The sequence below is a fragment of the Botryllus schlosseri genome, chromosome 16, assembly GCF_051294905.1.
Source record: "Botryllus schlosseri isolate E-star chromosome 16, Bs_hap1, whole genome shotgun sequence".
Classification (NCBI taxonomy): Eukaryota; Metazoa; Chordata; class Ascidiacea; order Stolidobranchia; family Styelidae; genus Botryllus; species Botryllus schlosseri.
The window spans coordinates 8,718,390-8,743,174 of NC_137251.1; the positions used below are offsets into that span (position 1 = coordinate 8,718,390).

At 40.1% G+C, this 24,785-nt stretch overlaps 2 protein-coding genes and 2 long non-coding RNA genes across 4 annotated transcripts in view; 2 read left to right on the forward strand and 2 right to left on the reverse strand.

The window, feature by feature from the left end:
* The window catches only part of LOC145459518 (uncharacterized), a 96,186-nt gene that overhangs the window by 61,109 nt on the left and 10,292 nt on the right, over positions 1 to 24,785 (reverse strand). The window lies entirely within an intron of this gene.
* Positions 1 to 24,785, forward strand: part of LOC145459513 (thioredoxin-like protein 1) — a 67,254-nt gene that overhangs the window by 18,586 nt on the left and 23,883 nt on the right. The window lies entirely within an intron of this gene.
* Positions 1,409 to 24,138, forward strand: LOC145458555 (uncharacterized). Its single transcript, XR_013921159.1, has 2 exons — positions 1,409 to 1,630; positions 21,065 to 24,138. It is a non-coding gene; the product is annotated as an uncharacterized LOC145458555 (long non-coding RNA).
* LOC145458552 (glucose-6-phosphate exchanger SLC37A4-like) lies at positions 19,093 to 24,067 on the reverse strand. The gene is made up of 5 exons (XM_080336955.1): positions 23,688 to 24,067; positions 22,245 to 22,638; positions 21,384 to 21,465; positions 19,653 to 19,901; positions 19,093 to 19,296 (listed from the first exon to the last, which is right to left on the reverse strand). The coding sequence occupies exons 1-5, from the start codon at positions 24,065 to 24,067 to the stop codon at positions 19,094 to 19,096; spliced, it is 1,308 nt and encodes a 435-aa protein (XP_080193081.1). The 3' UTR covers position 19,093.

Below are 24,785 nucleotides of genomic sequence, written 5' to 3' on the forward strand. Positions count from 1 at the left end.
TTCTTTTGACTTGCTGTCCGCCTCTGGCAACTGCTTGAACACTGCAAATGCAGCACCATCCAATAGCAATGGGAAAATAGTTGGCAATTTCTCCGTCAGTTCTTGAAGCTCGGCAACCAGCTCTAGTTTCTCAACCCACTTTGCAAAATCCCCAGACGTTGGATAATCTACGTAATTCTTCACAATATCAGTTAACTTCATATTCGCCATTGGGCCGCGATAGCTTGTAATATAGTTCAATGTATTTAAAACGTTTCCGTAAAAACCGCACAACCAGTCTTCTCGCCTTCGAGCCCGTTCTGTCGATCGCGTGAAAGGAGCGTCGGGAGCACACACATAATACTTACGTTAATCACAATCACAGACAGGATGTCCACACTCTAAGTTTAGTTAGAAGTGTTGCTCAACCCGGAAAATTGAACACGAAACGTGATCCAAAAATTGAACGCCTGGAAGTGTTGCGAAGTGTTTAAATTAAAAGTGTTTACCTAAAAAGTGTCCGTCTCAAAGTGGGTGGTTGAATAGTCACCGGACGCAGGGCTCAAAATAAAATCAGATTTCATTGATTCATTATTAAATGACGCTTATAATACCCAACCTGGGTGATTAAACACATGTAAACATTCAAATTTCCATTAGCTGTTGGGACAGGGTTTAGTAGATTTAAATCAGCAGTTGAAACCGTTTCCAAAATAGTCCATGAAATCACGAACATCACAAATGATTAAGAGAAAACTCTCTACAAATATCATGCAACTCGCTCAATCATGAAAATGAGTGCATCGAGATAGTGATAACAAAATATCATTTAGCATCTTAAACTTTCGTAACAGGGGCATGGAATCAAATTAATTGGTTACGTCCGTTAGCGGAAAACATGATCAACCAAATCATTACAACCTATTTAAATCTGATCAAATTATGGTTTGTAAATTTCTAATTTTATTATAAACAAACAAACAATGAATGTATCAGTATAACTACCACTACCACGATAACCAACCATAAGTATTTTTTTACTCTTAATGAAATTGGGCCTGCTAACCAGGCATCAAAAATATTCTAGTGCTTGCTTGCATTACAAGTATTTAGATCAGGTTAATGCCAATCACTTTTGTTTAAACAACAAAGAAATCGTTTCTTTGAGTTCATACAAATTTTGGAGATTGATAGAAAAGATTTTGTTGTTATTTACAAGTCTGCTGCAAAAAATGAAATCTGGAAGTCATTAGGGCAGTGGTTCTCAAACATTTTTGGACACAACCCCCTTATGATAGCAAAAACTTTCACACACACCTTATCGTCGTATCATAAAATTAAAAAAAGCAACCAGAACGCTAGAAATCCCAACGGATAGTTGGATGGCAGTGACAGTAATGGTTGTTGATGAGAGAATATTCAAATATTAAATTTGAAGAGCTTCTTGGAGGTACAGAACTTCAATATACAATTAAATAGTATATTCATATTGAAATGAACCCGAATATTTTCGGCTGACACTCGTCAGGGGTAATCGTCAGCAACTAGTAGAGAATTGGAAAGAACATTGTATATCAACAATCGTATCACAAAATATGACGTCACCAGCATGAAATTTCGAATGAGAGAGCGTTCAATGTACTATTTTTAGGTGATACACGAACTCCTTTTGTTGACAGAGTTTTGGTTGGTGTATTTTGATAAAAGTTGATTCCAAGGCACACAAATGGAATTGTGAACGGCCTCGACCTACGATTCGAAATCGGTCGTCTCGATAATTATTCGCACAAATCGGATTATCCAACAGATGTTTGCCGATGGCAGAATTAATTGCCTTTGATCGATCAGCATCAATCTTAAGTGGATGAGTTAAGGGTGAGCTTTTCACATCGCGTGACGCACGTGTTCTGATAAATCTGGGGACATGTTGGTTTATGCGGTCCTGCAGACGTCTTGACGTTCTTCCCACGTAGCCACAATCACAGTGGCACCTATATTCGTACACTACATTACTTTGTTGAAGTGCAGGAAGCACGTCTTTGCGTGTTGAAGGGAGCAGTTGTGTTGTTGTAAAAATCACATTGGTTTTGACTGTATCGTAACATTTACCGACAGCAGAAATCAATTGTTTTTCAAAGCGGGTGGAAATGGGGCCAATCCAAGGTAGATGGATATAAACATCTTTTATTGTTCGTGCGGTGGGCTCTGTTCGTTTTTCTGCGTTGAATTGCGTTAATTTCCTCTCCATGCCGCGGCTGATGACGTGTTCAGGGTAACCGTTATCAAGTAAGATTTTTCGGATGTAGTCAAGTTCTAAACTCAGTTTGTTACCCGAACATATCATCAACGCTCTATGCACGAGTGTGCCTATGAGGTTAATTTTTCTGCGCCGAGGACTAAATGAATTCCAGCGAAGGTATTGGCCTGTGAATGTCGGTTTTCTGAAAACAGACGTTTCAAATTTGTTGGTATTGCGCTTTTCAACTAATACGTCCAGAAATGATAATGAGTTATTGCGTTCTTTTTCTATTGTGAATTGCAAGGCCGGGTGAAGCGAGTTTAAGCGAATGAGAAATTGGTCACACTCCGATTCATTCCTGAAAATGACAAATGTATCATCTACGTATCGGCGGTACAATAGTGGTTTGGCGGACTCACGCTGGGACAGAAGCTCGCCAGCGTGAGTCCGCCAAACCACTATTGTACCGCCGATACGTAGATGATACATTTGTCATTTTCAGGAATGAATCGGAGTGTGACCAATTTCTCATTCGCTTAAACTCGCTTCACCCGGCCTTGCAATTCACAATAGAAAAAGAACGCAATAACTCATTATCATTTCTGGACGTATTAGTTGAAAAGCGCAATACCAACAAATTTGAAACGTCTGTTTTCAGAAAACCGACATTCACAGGCCAATACCTTCGCTGGAATTCATTTAGTCCTCGGCGCAGAAAAATTAACCTCATAGGCACACTCGTGCATAGAGCGTTGATGATATGTTCGGGTAACAAACTGAGTTTAGAACTTGACTACATCCGAAAAATCTTACTTGATAACGGTTACCCTGAACACGTCATCAGCCGCGGCATGGAGAGGAAATTAACGCAATTCAACGCAGAAAAACGAACAGAGCCCACCGCACGAACAATAAAAGATGTTTATATCCATCTACCTTGGATTGGCCCCATTTCCACCCGCTTTGAAAAACAATTGATTTCTGCTGTCGGTAAATGTTACGATACAGTCAAAACCAATGTGATTTTTACAACAACACAACTGCTCCCTTCAACACGCAAAGACGTGCTTCCTGCACTTCAACAAAGTAATGTAGTGTACGAATATAGGTGCCACTGTGATTGTGGCTACGTGGGAAGAACGTCAAGACGTCTGCAGGACCGCATAAACCAACATGTCCCCAGATTTATCAGAACACGTGCGTCACGCGATGTGAAAAGCTCACCCTTAACTCATCCACTTAAGATTGATGCTGATCGATCAAAGGCAATTAATTCTGCCATCGGCAAACATCTGTTGGATAATCCGATTTGTGCGAATAATTATCGAGACGACCGATTTCGAATCGTAGGTCGAGGCCGTTCACAATTCCATTTGTGTGCCTTGGAATCAACTTTTATCAAAATACACCAACCAAAACTCTGTCAACAAAAGGAGTTCGTGTATCACCTAAAAATAGTACATTGAACGCTCTCTCATTCGAAATTTCATGCTGGTGACGTCATATTTTGTGATACGATTGTTGATATACAATGTTCTTTCCAATTCTCTACTAGTTGCTGACGATTACCCCTGACGAGTGTCAGCCGAAAATATTCGGGTTCATTTCAATATGAATATACTATTTAAATATTAAATTCTGACCATACACAGAGAAATAACTACAAGCTGCCATGTGCAAAAAGGATTTTAGTTGACTGCGGCTTCACGCCCCATCAAATGCTTTCTCCTGTTTGAGAACTACTCCTTTAGAGTATGGCAATCCAATGCATAGCAGCTCAAAACGTCAACAATGTTTCTGAATACTCCATTTTCACTGAAGCATTTTTATATTCTTGCCATCAGCTGCAATCCAGGCTCGGTGAATCTCTGATTCGTGGCGTGCCATGGTGTTTGCTTCTTTTTACTGGTCGACTCCAAGTTGCGCTCCTTGAAAATGTGATTAAATTCCAAAGTTTTGAATATGTCAATGAAAATTCTAAATTTTATGCAGAAATAAATATAAATATTTCAGACATGTAGGTTACAGAAGCGCAGGAAAGCGCGATACATGTGAATTGCCAAAAAGGAGGACATTTTGGCGTCCTCGGAGGACATTTTCAAAAACCTGAAAAAGGAGGACAAATCCTCCTAAAGGAGGACGTATGGGTAACCCTAGAATATAGTGAACAGTAAATGTTGGTTTCCTATATACTGAAGTAATGAAACCAAGGTTGCTCTTTTCCGCCACTACGTCGAGAAATGCGAGTGAGCCGCCAGAATCTTTTTAATGGTGAAGTTTAGCGACTCGTGCAGACTCGTGCAAGTGGTTCACCGTTGTTATTATTAGGGTTGCATTTAAATCAATCGGTGTTTTAAAACGCTTCGTTTAAAACATGTTTTAAACAGCGTTTTAAACAAAGGTATTTGAAAAAAATTGTGTTTTTTTAAGTTGTAAAATTATGCCATAATTGTGAAATACTTTCGAAAAACATGTTGTATGAGCCTACGGACAATTACCACCGGCTATAGCCGACGTATATCGATATGGGATGGTTGGAACCCGCAAAAGAGTCGGTTCAACATCAAGCACAGATATTCCTTCAAAAGGAGCTATAGGCTTTACCCTATATTTTCAATTGTCAATCTCAATCCACTATGACGTCGCAATTGAATATTCATGACGTCATGGCTTGAAAAAAAACAAATGAAAACATGTTTTAAATTATGGCCTTGTTTTAAACGTGTTTGTTATAAATTTATTGTTGTTTTTAATGCAACCCTAGTTATTATAGTGTTAATAAGCAAGTGGTGTATAACCAAACCACTTTTGCCAAACTTTCGAAAGGATGCGCTTCCTGCCTTTAATGCAAGTAACGTCGTCTACGAATTTAAGTGCCACTGTGATAGTAGGTATGTAGGACGTGCATCACAAAGATTGTTTGAACGGATAACGCAACACATCCCCAAATTGATTTCCTCAAAAATTTGCGCAAATGATCGTACGGAGTTCGCACGCCAATGCAAATTAGCTGCAAAAACCGACTCTTATGACGAGTATCAAGCATACGCTTCGTCCATCGGCCAACATTTAAGGAAGAACCCTTCTTGCGCCCAAAACTATAATGACGAAATGTTTACTGCCATTGCGCGAGGCAGATCCTTAATTCATTTAAAAGTGTTAGAATCAACCATTATTCAATTGACCATGTAGCGGTCGCTGCAACGACTTGTTGCAAGACACGCTGGTATAGCCTAGTGCTCGATTGGAGTCGATGTTACAGTTTCTGTTGTGCGCACTAGCAGACAGACTAATGACCGCTCTAGTTCTCTTGCATTCCTGATCACACACGCAGATCCAAGGAGCTTTCTTTAATAACACAGAACAGCCAAATAGTATAGCAAGTAGTGATGGTCAGAAACTTATTGTAGATTTACCAGGATAAAATCATACTGCAGTATATTAACAAATTTGGAAAGAAGAAAGTTGAATGAATCTATAGTTGTCTATATACGGGGTTAGGAAAAGCGCCCACCAATCTGACGGACTGGGTTCGATTCCCGTCGAAGGTTTATCTGGACTCCTCTTCTCCCAAAGGCCCGACGAAAGAAAGCACTCACAAGAAATGGAAAGAACTAGTAGAAAGGGCCGCGGCTTGAAAAAAAGATCAACATCGAAAAGTACTGTGACATCGGGCTCTCTAGGCCGAGGTGGATGTTAGAGCAATCAGGGCCGCAACTGCCGCACCCAAACCCCCCAATTGGGGAGGGGGACGGGGTCGAAGGGGGCCCAAAATTATTTCGTGAATTACCATAAATTATCGAGTATTTTTTGAAAATTTACGCAACTTTTTCAAACTTTTTTCGCGCGCGGCGCGATTTTAAGTTGCTGAATATCTTGATTGTTGGGTACTCTTCCCCCAAGAAAAAATACGCAAATTTATATAAAGGGGCAGGGATATCTAGAACTAGGTATCCCTGGAAAGGGGCATATCGGCGTTGGCCATGAGCCTACCCCGCCACGACACACCAACACATACAAAGTTTTAGGCCATGTAACATGCGACTCCAAGAAGTGTGCCAGAACGATTGGCAGCGAAGAAACCTTAGCCGAAAAGGATTGCCCTTATGCTGACCGAAAACTTCGTTATATATATAGGCCTACAAAACAAATATAGGTTTAATTGTCCATAGGCGCCTAAATGACTATGGCGCCGAATATTCCTGTCTGGGCAATCTGAACCTCACAAGACAAATACCAACTCGCAGGGAAAAATTATATGCCAGTGAAGAAATACCAATCTGAAATCGTATGCTCTTTTAGTTTAGTACGTTTAGGCGATTCTATATTTTTTGATATAGCAGACAGGAGGTCACGAAATAGCCTCATGTAACGAAGTCATACCAACGGGTCTGCCCGAAGATGTTCAATTATTATTTACGGGCCACTGCAGTTTCAAAGACACCACACTCAGCTATACAGGTAAATCTGATTACGTGAGCAGAGAGGATAAGCAATTGATAGCAATGTATATGGAGTTCTCGATCTTATTGACCGATTTTATCATGTATTATCGAAAGTATATTCGCGCCTTGCGCCAGCCATCACTAGACAGTACAATAATAAATTAGTGGCAAAAGCGAACAACGTAATAGGGGGGTCAGTTTATCTCACCCTATGGGAGCCCAAGACTATTCAAGTTTTCTTTTTTTTTGGGGGGGGGGGGATTGACGAAGTGCTGTTTCGTTCCTGCCAACGGGTATACACCCGGAGATGCTTAATTATTAATGGGAGATCCTACACCTTTTCAAACACACCTCACACAGCTCTCCCGGTAAATCAGATTACGTGGGCAGAGAGAGGATAAAAATTGACATCAAGCAATATCACCATATGGGGGGGGGGGGGGGACCAACGTATTTTTTTTTGGGGGGGGGGGGGCTGACGAAGTGCTGTTACGGCCCTGAGAGCAATGATAGATATATCATTGGTTAGGGCAGGGGTGGGCAATTATTTTTCTCCGCGGGCCACATGAGAAGTAAAAAATACGATGGCGGGCCGAGTGAAACATTTTAGTTGTATTCTCCAGCGTATTTTAATTTTATTTCGAAATTACATTGTTAATACATGCTGCCAGTGGCGGCTCGTCCTATAGGGCGACTGGGGCATTGCCCCACCTAAAATTCGATTCAATAACAATTATTTATCATTTATCGACGCACAGCAATCAATATATACCGACATCACAGCGAAAATCGCATTCTTCTTGTGCTTTCGTTTGTAAATGCTCATATATAGCGAAGTCTCTGCGAAAATCGAATTCTCTTCCGTGTTTTCGCTTTGCGAATGCCTAGCCGGGGCATGCCCCGGTAGCGCTCAAAACAAGCTTTCACTGTCTATTCTCTCAAAGCCGCGCACAATAAAGAAACGGTGATTTACTCTCTTCTATTGATAAAATTATCAAGCAGGTGTGGCAACATAGACTCGTTGCCCTTAAGGTGTGATGTAACAATCGTATCTATATCTGAACTTGGTTACCTTCATATGCGTTGAGTCGACCTTAGCTGGTATACGACCATTTTGACGGTGTTTCACACCATGATAATTCTTGAAACTTGGTGTGTTATGTCGTGATGGTGGTATTTAACACTGTCCCAAGTTTAAGGGTTGGTACTTAAAGATTAGGGTAGTAATTCCGTTTCCGAAATTGAGTGTGTGCTGATCCGTCATGTATCGCAAACAGATTTTACTCAAAAGCCGGTATTGGTGTCCAATGATTTTGACGATGTTTCATACCGAGATCGAACGCTGTACCAAGTTTCAAGTTTGTCACTGAACTCTGTTAGTGGTAATTTCGTTTCCTAAGTCGAGTGAGAGCTGACTCGTCATTTATCGCTAACAGATTTTACGCAAAGCCGGTATTGGTCTCTATTGATTTTAACGATGCTACTTATCTACATCTGTCATGAGCTTTTGCACGGTATGTCTCGATTTCAGTATCGAACGCTGTGCCAAGTCTCAAGGTTAACACTCAATGATTAGGGCAGTAATTTCGTTATCGGGGTCGAGTATGGTAAGATGTGCGGCGATCTGACACTTATAGCCTACCTAACGCATTGCGGATTTCACGCAAAAGCCGGTGTGTCTGTGCTAACGTTAACTGTGCTCCATACTGAGATAGGTGATGAGACGATGATATCATGAAACAGTTTACGACCATTCTCGTTTTGCATTCAAATTTTACTTTCCAATGTCAATTTCACCGTGAAATTGTGGTCTTCAAGCCATTTGCTTACAACCCCCTGTCAAGCGCGAAAGCTATTTCGTTTTCGATGACTGCTAACAGCTGATCACTTGATCAGTCTTTTCCTCAGTAAATTTTACGCAAAATTCGGTGTTGGTCTGTTCCGAACAGGCTGTCCATATTAATTTTGACAGTACCATATCGAAAAGGGTCATGAGGGTACTTCTCGATGATGTCATGTAACAGTGTACTAAGTTTACAGCTTTCATTCACGTATTTATTCAGTAATGTGTCTTCCAGTGCCGATTTAGCAGCAGATTTCTAGACAGTAAGCCATATGTGTTATGTCACAGTCTACAGTTTCAAGGCAAAAATCTCCTACGTTGTTCCGAGACCGAAATTCCGAGGCTGCTTTCGTCATACTCTTAAAATTTAAAATTATGTGTTGGATTCAATATGACAGGCCCAATCTATGAGATAACAATGGCGTTTGTGTCTGAACTAGTTGACCTTTCCGGTTAGGACAGTGGTTCCCAACCGGGGGCCTTCCGTGATATATTATACACCCGCTGATATAGTGAGGCTCGCGAGACGATTTCGTTGGGCCCGCGACAGCCTCCCGACCAAATTGCTACTAAGCAGGAAAAAGTCAAGCCAAATTGAGCACAAGGCCGCTGGTGAAATTGTTTACCTTTTTAATTCAACATATGAGCTAATGTGAAAAACATATCAAATTCATCGATTGGACTCAAGGCCATAGCAAGCGGACTTAGTGATTTACGTTTCGTCAGCGCCTACCCGACCGGTAAAAAAAACAGGTCTAGTTTAGCTGTACTTTACCAAAGTGCAGTGCGGTCCGCATTCGACATAATACGGACATATCTGAATATGATTGTCCAGTAATTGCTCAGTCAACTAATGGTTGTGCGTTAAAAAGCACCTTTTTCAGTCACAGGCAAATTTTTCATAGGGGGGGGGGGGGGATTTCAGCTCAAATATCGGCCAAGGGGGCCACGAGACGAAAAAGGTTGGGAACCACTGGGTTAGGCTATACACAATATCTCGAGTTATAGTCTTATGTGTGCAGATTTTTAGCCAGCGGTCAATTGCGAACATGAATCGTGTTGAATTTCTGCCCCGTACGCCGTTTATGCAGTTTTCTTTAAAGCAATATAATTAGAGGTAAAGAGACTCGGTCATTATCAGCCAAGAAATTGTCCATTAATCTAATCGTACGCGGGAGGAAAGCGCACTCTTACCTTTTTTTCCAACATATTTCGATAAAAATTAATAGCCGAAGTATAAGCGAGGATAAGGACGCCTTGTTATACACTTTTACACTGCTGGTGCCAGAGGCAGTCTATCTAGTTGGAACAAAATTGGGTATCGTGATCTGAATCATGTGATCTCCACTGCAAACGGTGTCTCGATATTACTCGATCGTCGACATTACTCGGTTAGAGTTGACTGGCTTATATTCGAATGCATCTTTTTTTCGAAGTAGTAACCAGTGGTGAACTTTCAAAATTCCTATAGTTGAAAAATCGCTTTCTATCAACTTTGCTGCAGTAACTGGCTTTTTTAATATCAAATTGACCACCCCGATTTCATCCGCAGAATCCAAGCGTGGTTTCAGCACATTAAAACGCATCGAGACTTCTCTTAGAATCAGGATGTGTAAAGATATAGGCTCGATGAGTTATAGTAGATGTGCTCAGGATTCTCAGCGCTGTCATTATGGGTATTCCAGATTTCAATGAATTCGTCATTGAACATCTTGCAACTATGAAATCACGCCGCGCGCAATGCGCCTACTGATACAAACGGTAAAATATGCAGGTATGAACTAATGTACTTCATATTTTCTTCCGAATAATTTGAAGAGTGTCAGCTCGAAAAGCTTTGGGTTTTAATATATTTCTGTCATGAATATATTATTAAAATTTTAAATGCGTAAGCCTAGTCAACTATGCCTAGCCTAATATCTATACACCATACAAACTGTGTGTGACGACGACGAAGTCACATTTTCAGGACGGAATACACTATTGCGACGTCATTTAGATTATTAACATCGCAAGCACCCCTTGCCCCACCACCCGATATTGTCACGAGCCGCCAGCCCGCCACTGCATGCTGCGCAGTGAATGTGTTCATGTCAGGTAATGAGAAATTGACATTTAATTAAAACATCTATTTGCTGTCATGATTCGAAACAATGTTAACATGATACATTTTTAACTCTCTTTAAACCGCTTTCCACGTGCCTATATTAAGACACTAGCACAGTGGTTCTCAAACTTTTTTAGGCACGTCTCCCTTTATGATAGTGAAAAATTTGGCGCCCCCTTATCATGATATCGGAAAATGTTAAAAAGTGCAACAAGAATGCTAGCAATCCCAACGGATAGTTTGATGGCATGAAAGTTTATGGCTGTTGATGAGTGAATTCTGAAATATCAAAGTCAGACAATACACAGAGCAATAACTGTACTCTGGGCGTAAATTTTTTCAATAAACTTCGGCTTCGCGCCCCTCTTCTGATGCTTTCACGTCTCCCACTTCGAGAACCACTGCACTGAAATGTATGCGCAATAGCACAAAGCTTATTTTCTTGGTCACTGACTTCCAAGCAATGTGCAGCTTAAATAGCCCCATGATGTTGAGCGAAGCTTGCGTTTTTCTGAACTTCGCCCTCCCTTGACCGAGTGTTTCGTACTTTTGTCATAAGACCGACATTAATTAAATACATAATCTCGGCGACATGCTCGTAAAAAACTAAAATGACAGGTTCACCCCTGACTCCAATATACAAATATCCTTTATGGACCGTGATAGATATGATGAGTAATATAGTAATCGCGAGCACTGATTGACTTGTTTTACGAATTAGGAATTTGGAAACGTAGCACGTAGCACGAAACGTAGCACGAAACTTAGCACAATTTTAAACACATACCGTATAATGCGTAATGTGACAATGGCAACAAACAAGTGATTTGTTGTAACTTTAATTGCTACTCATACCTTGCCACATTGCCTCTATTTTGAATCTGGATTACGCATGCGATGTAGCCTACGTAGGCAGCTTAATCGTGGCAGATTAATGAACAGGCTTCAAAGTTAACGAATTTCCTGTTGAGGGGATACAGCTACAGCCCATGGTTTTAGTCATTCAAAAAGCAAGTTTTATGTTTTGAATTCCATGCAACCTTTCGCGGGCCGCATGAAATAGCTTCGCGGGCCGCACTTTGCCCAGGCCTGGGTTAGTGTATAGAATGTAAACATGGAATGGCAGCGACCGATTTTGCAGCTTCGTTCCGCTTCGCTGAAGCTTTACTCAGACTTATTTTACGGCAGCTACTGTAGGATTTCTGGCAATCCAAAAGTTGTCTTCCAGAGCTCAGAATTTACTGAATCTGGTCTTGATCGAAAGCTACTATCGCACTGATTCCGAAAATGTAAATAAAAATATGATCAGGTACTGAACCGATTAGAATTCGCCCTCCAAGTCTGAATTATCGGCATTGTCCGAACAATCGAAGAGCCGCAATGGGTCATTGTTATGGTCATTGTTTTGCGGTCATCCGATTGTTCTGAACAATGCAGATTTTAGATGTTGATGGTGGTTTTTCATCTCAGTACGGTGCTTCACCATATTTTGATTGATATTTTCGAAATCAGTGCGACAGTAGCTTTCGATCAAGACCGGATTCAGTAAATTCTGAGCTCTGGAGGACAACTTTTGGATTGCCAGTAATTCTACAGTAGCTGCCGTAAAATAAGTCTGAGTAAAGCTTCAGCGAAGCGGAACGAAGCTGCAAAATCGGTCGCTGGTCGACGTTTACATTCTAGTTAGAGTAAAGGATCGCTACTGATGCGTGTCGTTCGACATCCTCCTCTGTTCATGACGTCGCATTGTACTGTAGATTACTAACCTCAGTAGGTTAGTAATCTATAATTGTACATTGTGTGTGACTTGTTCAGATGAAAAATATAACCCAACGATGTTATGAAGCGCTTACCAATCGGGCGGCTCCAGGTTCGATTCACGTCGGGTGTTTATCTGAGCTTCTCTTCCCACACCGCTGCCGTTCTTACTGCGACAGAAAAGCCCAGAAAAAGACCAACGAAAGAAAGAACTCATTTTTCGAAGTTGGGTGCCCTCCTATCTTTTCATTATATTGCAATCTTGTGTTGTTTTGAATCGATTCAAATTTCAATAATGACCGAATGACGTTATGGACGCTGACTACCGCCAGTGGCGGCAGTCTTTCTTTGGAATGCTGACTTCCCCCAATGCGAAACACAGATTTCGTGTTCGGCTCAGTGGTCACCAATCAACAACGCGGCGCCCGTCACCCGCGAGAACCAAATGAGTAGCCCGCGGACCAGGGATATCCCTGCCCGCGGACGTGCTTGCAAATTGCAATAGCAAATATTGAAATGAGAGATTTGAAAGTCAAAGCGAAGAAGGGTTTCATAAGTTGAACATGGGTCAGTCGGAGTCGACCGTAAGCAGGGTTGCCAGATTGGCCCTTTCGGGGCCAAATTCGTGAAATTTGGCCCTTTTTAGAGACAGTTGGCCCCAAAATAATAATTTGGCCCCTTGGCCCTTTATTTTCAATTTTTGGCCCTTTTAGGAAACAGTTGAGACATACCGTCATACTAACTATTAAAATAATTCTGTCTCGCAAATTGGGCTGACAATGTTTATGCCAATGTCAAAGATTCGAGTGGAAACAGTGTAGAAGATTTGGATTTGTTTTTGTAGAATGTAGACTGTGTTGGAATTGTAAATACAGATTTGTGAACAGGTGGACGAAAAAGCAGCGAACATGGCTGGAAGCTATGTAGCAGAAAAAGTCTGAAGAAGAGCACCCTACTTAATGATTGATAAAAATTTCAAAGAAAAAAAATCAACATAACCTTAAGTTTTTTGGTGTGAAACCTAAAAATTCGGTAGATAAGTTGGATAAGTTTCAAATGTAAAGAAACTTATTCTCTCGATGTTTAATTAAAATTCATAAAATTTAATCACTCTCATACTATAGGCTAATTTATAGCACAAAAAGTTTTATTTCACGATTTTATATTCAGTCGGAAAAGGCTTGAAATAATGAAGAAGTGATTGTAGTTGGATCCAGTGTAGTTGCAGGTAGTGGATTTGGTGTCCTACAACAGTATCAACAATATAAAACTGGAATTCCAGGTGTCTATGGGTAATGTTGCAGCGTTATTGACGTTATTGAACAATTTGGCCCTTTTATTGGCCAATTTGGCCCCTTTTCCGGCGCTGTTTGGCCCTTTTTCGCAGAAGATGTCTGGCAACCCTGACCGTAAGGAACAGACGAACGCTGTTTTCGATCGGGTCGGGCCGTCGCTCGTCGGAGTCGTCGCCTACGCGGACGGAGGGTTAACGGGAATTATACACTACAAAAAAAAATTAGACAAATTTGATCCCAAATTTAAGACGTAAGGATGATTTGGTCTCATTTTCAGCAATTTCAGTCTTACTGATGAAGTAAGGTCTTAAAATTAAGACTGAATTATCTTTTTGATACCATATAGACTTGTCACAATCATTCAGTCTTGAAAATCAGACCAATGAGACGCATCTTATTAGACATATTGTGCTCATTAAGACAGTTTTCGTTTTCTCGATTATACACACGCGCGGTGACCAGCTCTTGTCTTGCTTCGTGGCATAGTTGGGTAGGCGTTGACGTTCCGAGTCCATTGACGTTCGCATCCCATTGAGGTCGTGTTTTTCAGTTTTGAAAAGTGAAGCATCATTTTTCGGAAAAAAACGCCGATAGCTCTTGGTTTCAAAACAGTTGGTGACCCCTGGAATGAGGTGTAGTGTAAAGAGGTAGTCTGTATGATACTCAAAAGTAACTCAACTAGTTGAGTCTGTCTAGTCATAGTTGAGTGACATTTCTAATAGTATCGAACGTAGGTTAGTTATCTATACTGATACTGAACCGATCCGAAGTCAGAAGTTACTCATCAACTTATAGTTGAGTGACTTTGTTCTGAACTGTGTCAAGTGGGTGTTTCTAACAAAGCAAATTCACCTATAGTTGCTAACAAAACAAGAGTATCGTTTTTCGCTTACATTTGTGCGGTTGAATAGAAGTCGCGATTCGTGCGAGGTTGCATTGTGTCTCTGCAGTCATGTGATTGTGCTGTATCAGAAATTCCCACCTCATGTAAAGCGTCAGGCAACCTCGATAATGTTACCGATCCTCGACTCGATGCCTCGTTATCTCTTTTGGGTAAATACCGGAAACCATGAACAAGTAAACGGCGGTAGTATCGGCCTGTCGGGTAGCCCTTTGCAGTAATCAGTACTGATACCCAAGAATTAGCTCTTGGCTTCAAAAAGATGGTTGCTGACCCCTGGTATCGAGTGTATAGAATTACAAAGTAAGACTAGATAATTCGGCGTACCCAGGGAAAAAGAATCGATTTTGTTTGGTAATAACATATTTTGTATCAAACTTAATTGTAATAATAATCGTATAAGCTTTTAAGCTTTAATCCTCTTAAACACAATGTAGGCCTACAATGCGATACACCATGTGATGTTGAAACGACCTACGGTCTTATACGACTTAGTGGCTGATGGAAGTGTTCAATCTTGATCTTTTGGCTGTCTTTGTTAAGACTCTTTTCTTTGATCTTTTCGTTCCCTTTCGTTCCAGTTCACTGTGATTTTTTATGGGCTTTTTTTTCTAAAGACACTCTACGAACATATAAACCTCCGACCCTTCAAAATGTGCCACTGCCGACACTTGAACTATGAGTTCTCTCGCGTCGACTGATGTACCCACTGCTGCACCTCCCCTGGTATTGATTGTATATTTTTAGATTTATCGCTCACATTCTTAGTTAACATATAAATACAGGTAATTTACTAGTAAACATGTCTGACAAGCTTTATTTGTCGGAAGGAAACGTTGATGTCAAGCAACCTATGCAAATGCCCCAAGAAAATCATGGAGATCATGTCGTGCCATCTAATGATAAGAGTACGAATGTTCTTGGTAACATGATTCCGGCCATTCCCCAAAATGCTATCAAGCGTCGCTGTGGTTCGGCTACTTTCTGGATTGACCATGAAACTGGTGCACCAAATACCGAACTACCTGAGCCCAAGAGTTATCCATATGCATGTGTAGAATTTGATGGTGGAGTAGGATGCAAGTCAAACAATGGTGTCGGTCCGTTTCAAGTAATTGATATTCATCAGCAAAGTCTCGCAGACTTCATTTTGTCTAAGCCTGTGCCGAACAAACTGCACTGGACTGAAAGAGTACAGCTGCTTAAGGATATAGCGGTTGGTGTGAAGTTCTACCATGCGCATGGAGTGGATCATAAGAATTTGAATCCGAAATGCATCACAGTGAGCAACGACGCAAAACATCGCCCCTTTATTTGGAGGGGAGATGAAAGTTCAGAAATACCTGATACTGATATAATCAGCTTAGGAAGGATATCTTATTTCATTTTTACAAATGGATGCCATCTCAACGGTAACATTGATAAAGACAAACTTGAAAAATGCTTTATACAAGACTTGGTTGGAGATGAAGTATTCATCAAATCAACAGAAGCAATTGAAACTGCATATGATCTAATACACATTGCTATCCAAAACGACATTGACATCGACAAATTTCTGGAGCATCCCATCTTTTGGTCAGACAAGGAAAAAGCAGATTTTATAACTGATTTGTATGATTCTGTTGGAGCAACACCTTTAATACTTAATGCGCTGGAAGCCTCATTCAGTAAAGAAGTATTTTCTGGAAATTGGATAGAAGAATTGAAGATTAAGCCGGCTGAGAAAACCGTGATAACTAAAAAAGAAAATGTCACACAAATGAATAAGGATCTATTTTTCAACAAGGCTGGCGGCAAATGCATGAAAATTGAACAGTATCAGATAAAGGGACGTGAACTGGTCAGAATCAACGTAGATGGTACAGACATGCGGACATGGAGGAAATTAAAAAAAGAAATGACATCTACCGAGGAAAATTTGACCAGCATGTGCAATACTCTGAGTGAACAGCCCGATTGGTTAAAGGATGATGAGGATTGTGCCATTGCCGGGAACATGGTATTTCGTAAAACTGATGTGAAACCACCGTACAATGGCACTTCCTTGCACGATTTAGTTAGATACATCAGAAACAGAAAAGTTCACTGTTGGGAAACTAAAAAAATGAGTGCTACTGAAAAAGAGTATTATGAAGCACTAGGTGGTTATTGGAAATTTTACTCCAAACGATTTCCTAAATTACTGATTTTCTTGTTCAAACACAAAGACAAATTTCCATTCTGTAGTAAAAATCGACATTTCGGCAGATATAGTGGTTATGCTGTGTAGTTTCCTGTTACTGGATCATCGGTCAAGTTAAACTTCTTTTTATTTTAGGTGTATCTTTTGTTACAACAGTCATAGTTTTTATGATGTAGGCTAGATCTGCATCATTTATCAGTAAAAGTGTCATGTCAACCAGTTGACATAGCTCCTCTTTATGAATCGGGCGGTTTTGATGTTTCAAATCCAGATCCCATTTTTGTATTCAAATCCAGATCCTATTGTTTTTGTTCAAATCCAGAACTCCATTTTGTATTGTTTCAAATCCCAAGACCATATCCGGTAATTCCTGAAAATGTTTCAGATGTCGCATGGAATTATCATAAATTCGATATCCATATCCAAATTCAACCTCTAAAACAACCGGCCATATTCTTCAATTGTGTTTCTTCTAAAATCTGAATCCATGCTCATCGCTGCCATCTATCACTATAACAGGGGTTAATTTTGAAAATGTCACCTATCCATTGTGCCAATATCAGTTCTGTGTTAGTTTGTTTACATAATACAGAGATGTCACTTATGATTTCCTGGTAACTTCTATGCCATAAGATTATTACTTCCACTTATAATCGACTTGATATTCATGGCTTTCTCCTTTGATTTGAGCATATAAAATACATTTTTGTCGCAAGTTGTTTTTGACTTGAAGTTTGGCCAGAGTGGAATTGGTGGCAAACGTCACGCGCAACTTTTCATTGAATTCTTTAATTATTCTATGGAAGAAACCCTTCTGTCACGCGCAACTTATTGACGAAAACAACCACTGTTTCCAGTCTGGAAGTTTGGGCTGACCTTAGGATGTTTAAAAGTTACCGGTATTGCTGGTGTGCGAGATAAGATTTTGCGCAGTTTCGGCAGGCCTGAATGAGACAATTTTTTGACGATCAGGGGAGACCTTGCCTCCTCTTTTTTGTTAATTCTAATATTACTTAACTCAATTAGGGGGCGAAAATGGACAAAGGGGGCGATAACGCGTTAAAACGGCTATATTGAAGTCAAGTCAGAGAAATGACCTAGCTAGACAGACATTTCAGTGTAACTTCGAGGAATAGTAAAGTCACCACATATTGGCATTTCGTCTCAGTCCTGGTACTTGGAAAATAGGGCCAGAAACTGTTAAAACTGAGGAAAATTACTATATTATGAATTCGAGCCATTCTATATCACTCAAGCAGAGTTGAAAAAAGTGGATTGAACTGAAAACTGAACATAATGACTTGGACTCGGTGGTGAATTGAAAATGAATCAACTAAAAATTATAATTGACTTGTGACTTGGTTCCAACCCAGTGTTGAACCTGTTTGCTACTTCAAGAAGCTGTAGCGCAGGGGCGGGCCGGATCCGGCCCTCAACGGGATTTTGAGCGGCCCGGGGACAGCTTCCAGTCTTACATGATGTGGCCCGAATCTACATGCATTTGCGCGCAAATGTTTTCGGCGATGAACATGAACAAGACAAAGCGGCGTTCCAATCGAACTGATTTTCAGTTGTTCACGTGCAGTCTTTCCTAAGGGTTGCACTTCCAACATGCAGCCAGAGTTCAAAGAATTTGTTGACAACTTTGATCGACCACAGATGTCTCACCGACTTCAACAGCTCTTGAAGTACATTGTGTTAGTAAATTCATTGACTATACTGATTTTGGTCTCTGTGCTTTACGCTTCAAATTAACATTAAATAGGATTCATTTCTTATATAGGTGGATAAATACGTGATTTATTTATCGATTCAGGAATCAGGCCCGCCAAGTACTTCATTTTCCCACATCCGGCCCGCCGACTGGAGAAGTTGCCCGCCCCTGCTGTAGCTTGTCTTGAAAAATCAACACTTCTACTTGTACTACACTTCCATTAATGCCTACCCTGATTCAATGCCACAGAGAACATATGGAAGACAACCGTATCCAATATATGATTTGGATGGAATAATATAGGATATCTGGTATCATAGTTGAGTGATTACTCATTGAAACCTGATTTGGTTTGTCATCAGGTAGATAAACGATGAGCAGTTGTATTCTAGCAATCTTAGTCGGTCTTGGTCACTGCTCTCTATCACAATTTCTGACGTGTTACACCGCACATACCTTACTTAAAAATACAAGTCACAGAAGTTCAGTTCATCACTTGTCAATGAGAGGTGTATTTGCATAAATACAAGAACATTAACACTGTCCTAACTCCTAATCATAGTGTTTCAAAAGGGGTCGACATGAATTTTCATGATCTATTACACGCCTTACGTAAATCTTCAATGTTCATTCCACCTTGGACTTCATAACTCCAATTGAAAATACGAAAAACTGAGACATGACAGCCATAAGAAACCAGATGAGTAAAACAAATTCGAGACTGCTAAAAGCGGCATGCCAAGAGTAACTCTGCACCACCATGGTAAAGGGAAGACCGCTGACGATGAGACCAACATTCCCAAATAAAGCTGCCACCGCATGGCCTGTACCTGGAGAACAAAGAATAAATGAAGTCAGTTGAATGAAATGAAATTCAGGCACTAATTAAAGTTATCAGTATCAGTTAATCAATACTTTCAACATTTCACCACAAAACTGCGATACAATGAAAAGATAGGAAGGTGTCAAAACGACTTGGAGTAGTCCCAGAGGACAGACACAGTTAATGATTGATATCATCCAATCCAACCACAATGTTGAAGAGTTCTTTATCCGGTTCATGGTTTAGACGTAAGATCAAATAATGGACTCAATGAGTAGCGAAGTACGACAAAACACATAATCGATATTTTCGAATATGTAACACAAAACATTTTCGAAATTAGGACATTGGTAAAATACCCACCTGAAATGTCAGATGCTGATATTTCTACAACAGTAACTCCAACGATGCTGATCAATGAAAATTGAATGTACCCAATTGCAAATGCCAGAGTCAGAACATAAGCATATTGACTGAGCATGTCATCAATATAATTGCTTAGAATAAAAATAAATAGACCCAAAAGCCCCACAAGTGGCATTAGCAGGAAATTGCGTGGATGGCCATTTTCTCTTTTTCCGTATCTGGATTTCATCCAATCCCCGATTGCGCCTGCAAATGAAGAATGCTTTACAGTTATTGCTGACCCAATATCACTGCTGTTAAAGTATTTCCGGAAGTGGTTTGTAACGAAGTAATTCTACCTTTTCCAAGTACTCAAGTAGTTTTCCACTACTTTCAGTTCATACTCAAGTAAATCTAATTTTCCACAACTTCTACTTCGTAACATTTTGTGATTTAAATTATTTACTTTTTCGCTATCTTCAGTTTGTCAAGTAGAAGTATTATATTCATTCAATTAGTGAGAGACTGAGGAATCTCTGGGCTATTTTAACGGAGCCCAAACAAAGTTGAGCAGAGAGAGACAGAGATATGATATTCTTTTTCGCCTGCACCATCGAGATTGCGATACGGCCTTTATAGTAAGGTCATCTAGTCTGCAACCCCGGTTTTTTTCTCCTCCATGCTATCCGTGATTGCTGAGTGCCTAGCAGGATAGCCGCAGATACCAGTTTTCGAGTCTTTGGTCTGACCCGGCCGGGGATCGAAACTACGACCTACCGACCGAGAAGCCGGACGCACAACCATTACACTATCTCGCTTGGCAAAGCCTAGAATATTTGTCTCGCTTCCCACAAAGTAGATATGGAGAAACAAATATGTTTTCACGAAAGTATCGGTGAATATAATTTAGGTGGTGGGTTGCGTGGTTCTGTTCACACTACATTGCCGACCATATGAAATGCTCCATCACAGTAAATTTGGCTCATCAAAACATTTGGAACTAAGGTTTCACAATCTAGCATCTACCTATCGTATTGTAATCTGGCAGCACATGGCATGTCTCAATAAATGTGGATTAATTTCACTACCAGATAACTCGACCCATCATTGATAAATTAATGACGTGGTTAATTTAACTTCTAGAAACCAAACATTGTTAGCATGCGACCCATGGACTCAGAAATTGACAGCAATGACCTGCAAGTAGTCTTAATCCATGGCAAAGATACCAACAGGCTATCCCCCGGAGCAATATATAAGAATATCATGGCCAAAGTTACCCTCTTATATTTTAAGGGCTTCTTGGAGGTAAAGAACTTCAATATACAATTGAATAGTATATGCAAATTGAAATAAAGTTGAATATTTTCGGATGAAATGAAAATGAATTTTCGAATGAGAGAGCGTTTAATGTAGGCTACTATTTTTAGGTGGTACACGAACTCCTTAACCTTAGAACTCCATAACCTTGGAAAAACATAACTTTATTCCCTGCATTCTAGCATTCCCGAGATATAAAGCGAAATTGTGAAAAATTGTCCAAGTTAACCCTGCGGTAAGGTACTACTTCTACTTGAGTAGAGTTTTGCGTCGCTACTTCTACTTTAGTAGCCTTCTTCACTGCTTTGACCACCTCTGAGTATTTCACAATAGCTAGAGCTAAGAGTTTAGGTACAAGGCTAATTCTGTATGCCATGCCATGTCACCGAGATCATGTTTTAGCTTTCTGTCTTGTATTTCACAATTTACCTGATGAAATATTTCCAGTGATGCCGCCCACTTGAAAAGCGGTTGTAAACGATGCGGCCATTTCTCTGCTTGCATTTTTTTCCTAAAGATTAAATCATCACTTGAAATCATTAAAAATAACAATATCACTAAACCCTGTTGGCATTTGTCACCAGTAGAAAGGTCGTATTTAGACAACAAAACGATACGAGCCTCATCAGCGACTGCTAATCAACGACAATGTGTCAACCCAATGACAATTGTTAAAAAGGTGTCAACCAATTGTACAATGATATTCTACAGGCAACACAACGAAATTTACAGTTAAATGTCTTAGACTGGTTCATCGGCTACAATTATGAACAGAAAGAGAATATATGTGGGTTGTAGAGTCGATGAAATCAAAGTCAAGCTCAACACTTCAATTGCACCTGCATTGTCAGGAGTATCTATCATTTAATTGCAATTCACAAAATATCGGTGATAACTATAATCGGTGATTCACTATGCACCTGCCGTCTGCTGCCGACATTTACAGATTTCATTGGACTCATACCTTGGGCACCTAGCTCCTGTAACTATAGATAACTAACCCACAGATAGATGCGGAACATGACTGCACGGTTGGGTAACCGGACACAAAAAGCAATTCCTGGTCAAATATGGTACCGTAATTATTATAATTTATATTATTGGAATCAGGACGATTAGGCTAATACATTTTGCACTCAGGTTGCCAGCTATAATCTTACCCTATTTGTTGAAGAAACCAGAAATTGCATGCCATAGGCTATACTGTTTCGCAGCCGTGAAGTCACACTTTGAGATATATCCTTAGGCTAGAAATAGTAATAATAGATATTGTAACACATGCATTCTTACCACTATTAGGTACAAAGGCACCCAGTCCGACATCACTCCTTTGCAAAAGAGGCAGGCCATGAATCCGTAAGACATGATGTAAATGAGGGGGCTATTGAATATACGTCGAAGTGCATTTAAAAATGTTGGCCTCTCAGTTTTTACAGCTGGACCAGAGGAAACATCAGCTTTATCCTCGACCTCGGAATGAGGCATATCGAAAGAGTCACGAATCAATATGAAGCACAGTGCACTGGTTATGATGGACAGAAATCCAAATATTCTCATCGAGATTCTCCAAGAACCGAATTCATCCATGGCAAGGTTGGAAAAAGCAGGGCCGATCGCTGCTGCTACATTCATGCTGGCACTAAGCAGACTCCATAATGTCCCGAACAACGATGGGTTGTACCATCTGAATGAAATGTGATAAATGTGATCATTAAATGTTTGTAGCAGTCATATATAAACCACTATTTCAATATCAAATCTGCTTTACCCAATAAGTATAATCCCTTTATAACAGGGGGTTCTTAAACTCCAGAGCATGTGCCCCTTGGGGTTTGCGAACTAGTTGTAAAGAGAGAGAGGTTCATCTCTTCGTCAACCGGGATAAACAGAATGAGTATGCAAAAAAAATACTCAAAACAGAAAAACAAAACAATAATATTAATGTGTATATTGATGTGTATGGGTCCATGAATCTACAAAAACTGATTATGCTTTGAGTGAGTGGGGCTGTAATTGCCTTTTCTAGCCATGTTAGTTATCCTATTTTAGGCATGCAATAGGCTGAATAGAGTTGAGCTTGATGTGGTGACCTTCCAGTCATTGACTTCTGAAATTTTGATGGTACTTGCAACTACCCACAAAACTTGAACAACCCCTGGGGGTGTTAAGTTGTTAATAAAAAATTGATGCAAGTTATAGACGCTTCATAAGTAGAAGGTTTAGCTTTTAGTAATAATAAGTTCATTTCCAAATACATGTTTCTAAATCTTGATATCATTGAAAAATTATTATCATCTTCAGTAGGCCTACTTAGTTGTACGAAGGAATTTACGTTCCTATCACTAAGAACAGTTCATTTATTAAGCAGTACATGATATCTGAAAAGGCTGGAGAAATTCTTATTTAAAATATGCAAGATCTTATTATTTCCACTGTATGTTCTATATCCCATTATGGAGTATTTCGATTTATCAGCAGAAACTTATTGCAAAGAACTTGAATATCAGTCAGCAGTCACATAGGATGAGGGAATGAATATTATAAGGCTACCATATCACAGATCAAAACTTCACTCATAGTCTCTGCCACTACTCTGACCACCGATTTCATTTTGTAGGACTATCTAAAAACACATAACAAACAGCATAACAAGATACAATCACTCAACTACAAGTAAATATATAGCACAACAGAATGATATTTTGAATGCAATAAATTGATAATTCCAATTACCTCTTCAGTAGCTTCGCACAAGATGGCCAGCCGAATCCCTGAAATAATCCATTCAAAAGCCAGAGCGTTGTTAGAACATGATAAGAAGAAACGTAGCTGAAGGCAAGGTTGATGGCGCCACAAGTGAATAAACCGATGGAGAACAGCTTTCTGGGACTAGTAAAATCCACTAATATTCCGCTTACGAACTTGCCGATTGCGTAGCCTAATGCGAGAGCACTTGTTAATCCTCCGATCTGTTCGTTGTCAACGTTTTCATTGAGTTTGATGTTGGGGATGTTGTAAGACAGAGATTGCCGAGTTATCGTATATAAAGTATAGCCACAAAATAGCAGACAAAAGAGCAGTAGCTGCTGCCGATTAAGTACAGATCCATCCATAACACGAGTCTTTTAACTGTAGACAGTCCAAGTCGTCATAGCAAAAGGAAATGCTTTCCAGAACGTCCTCAGCACCCAATGAACTGTACAAAGTACGACTGCCGCATGACCGCTGCAAATCTTACAAGGCTATGCTGCAAAACAAATGAACTTCTGCAGACCAGTACTTCTAGATTGAATGTGTGAACACAGCTCGCATCACGATAGAACGATTTCGTATAAAAATCTGATATTTACGAGACTTATTAGTAAGTAAGCGATGACAAAATCTATTTGGCAATGTTTTATATGTGATAAGCACGCCTCTCTTATTGATTATATTGTACTTAACAATCTTCACATACGCATTAATGGCACTCTAGCTACGTTGCGTTCTCCGGTACTCACTCAAGCGCAACGAGATATCAACATCTTGAATGAATGACGTTACTGAGTTCGGCCGTGCTTCTTTGCTATTGACACCAGTGTTGCCAATTGGCGCATTTGGGAGCCAAATTTCGGAAATTTGGCTCTTTTAAAGGTCGGTTGGCAACGAAAAGTTACGTTTGGCGCGTTGGCTCCAATTTGGCGCATTTTACTATAAAATCATTTAACAACTGAAACTGATGTAAAGTCGAATCGCTCTTCTTTAGTTCTCGTTCTAACCTTGTATATTAGGATTTGAAGGCCTCTATGTCATCATTTGAGTGGCTAATTGCCATCACAGTGCTTCTCTCGT

Excerpts from the sequence above, each read along its gene's own strand:
- LOC145458552 (XM_080336955.1), bottom strand. The coding sequence starts at position 24,067 with ATGGATGGATCTGTACTTAATCGGCAGCAGCTACTGCTCTTTTGTCTG. Across the intron at positions 22,639-23,687 it reads TGTGCGAAGCTACTGAAGAG|ATGGTACAACCCATCGTTGT; the intron begins GTAATTGGAATT and ends CATTTCATTCAG. Across the intron at positions 19,297-19,652 it reads ATCAGCATCTGACATTTCAG|GTACAGGCCATGCGGTGGCA; the intron begins GTGGGTATTTTA and ends TTTGTTCTCCAG.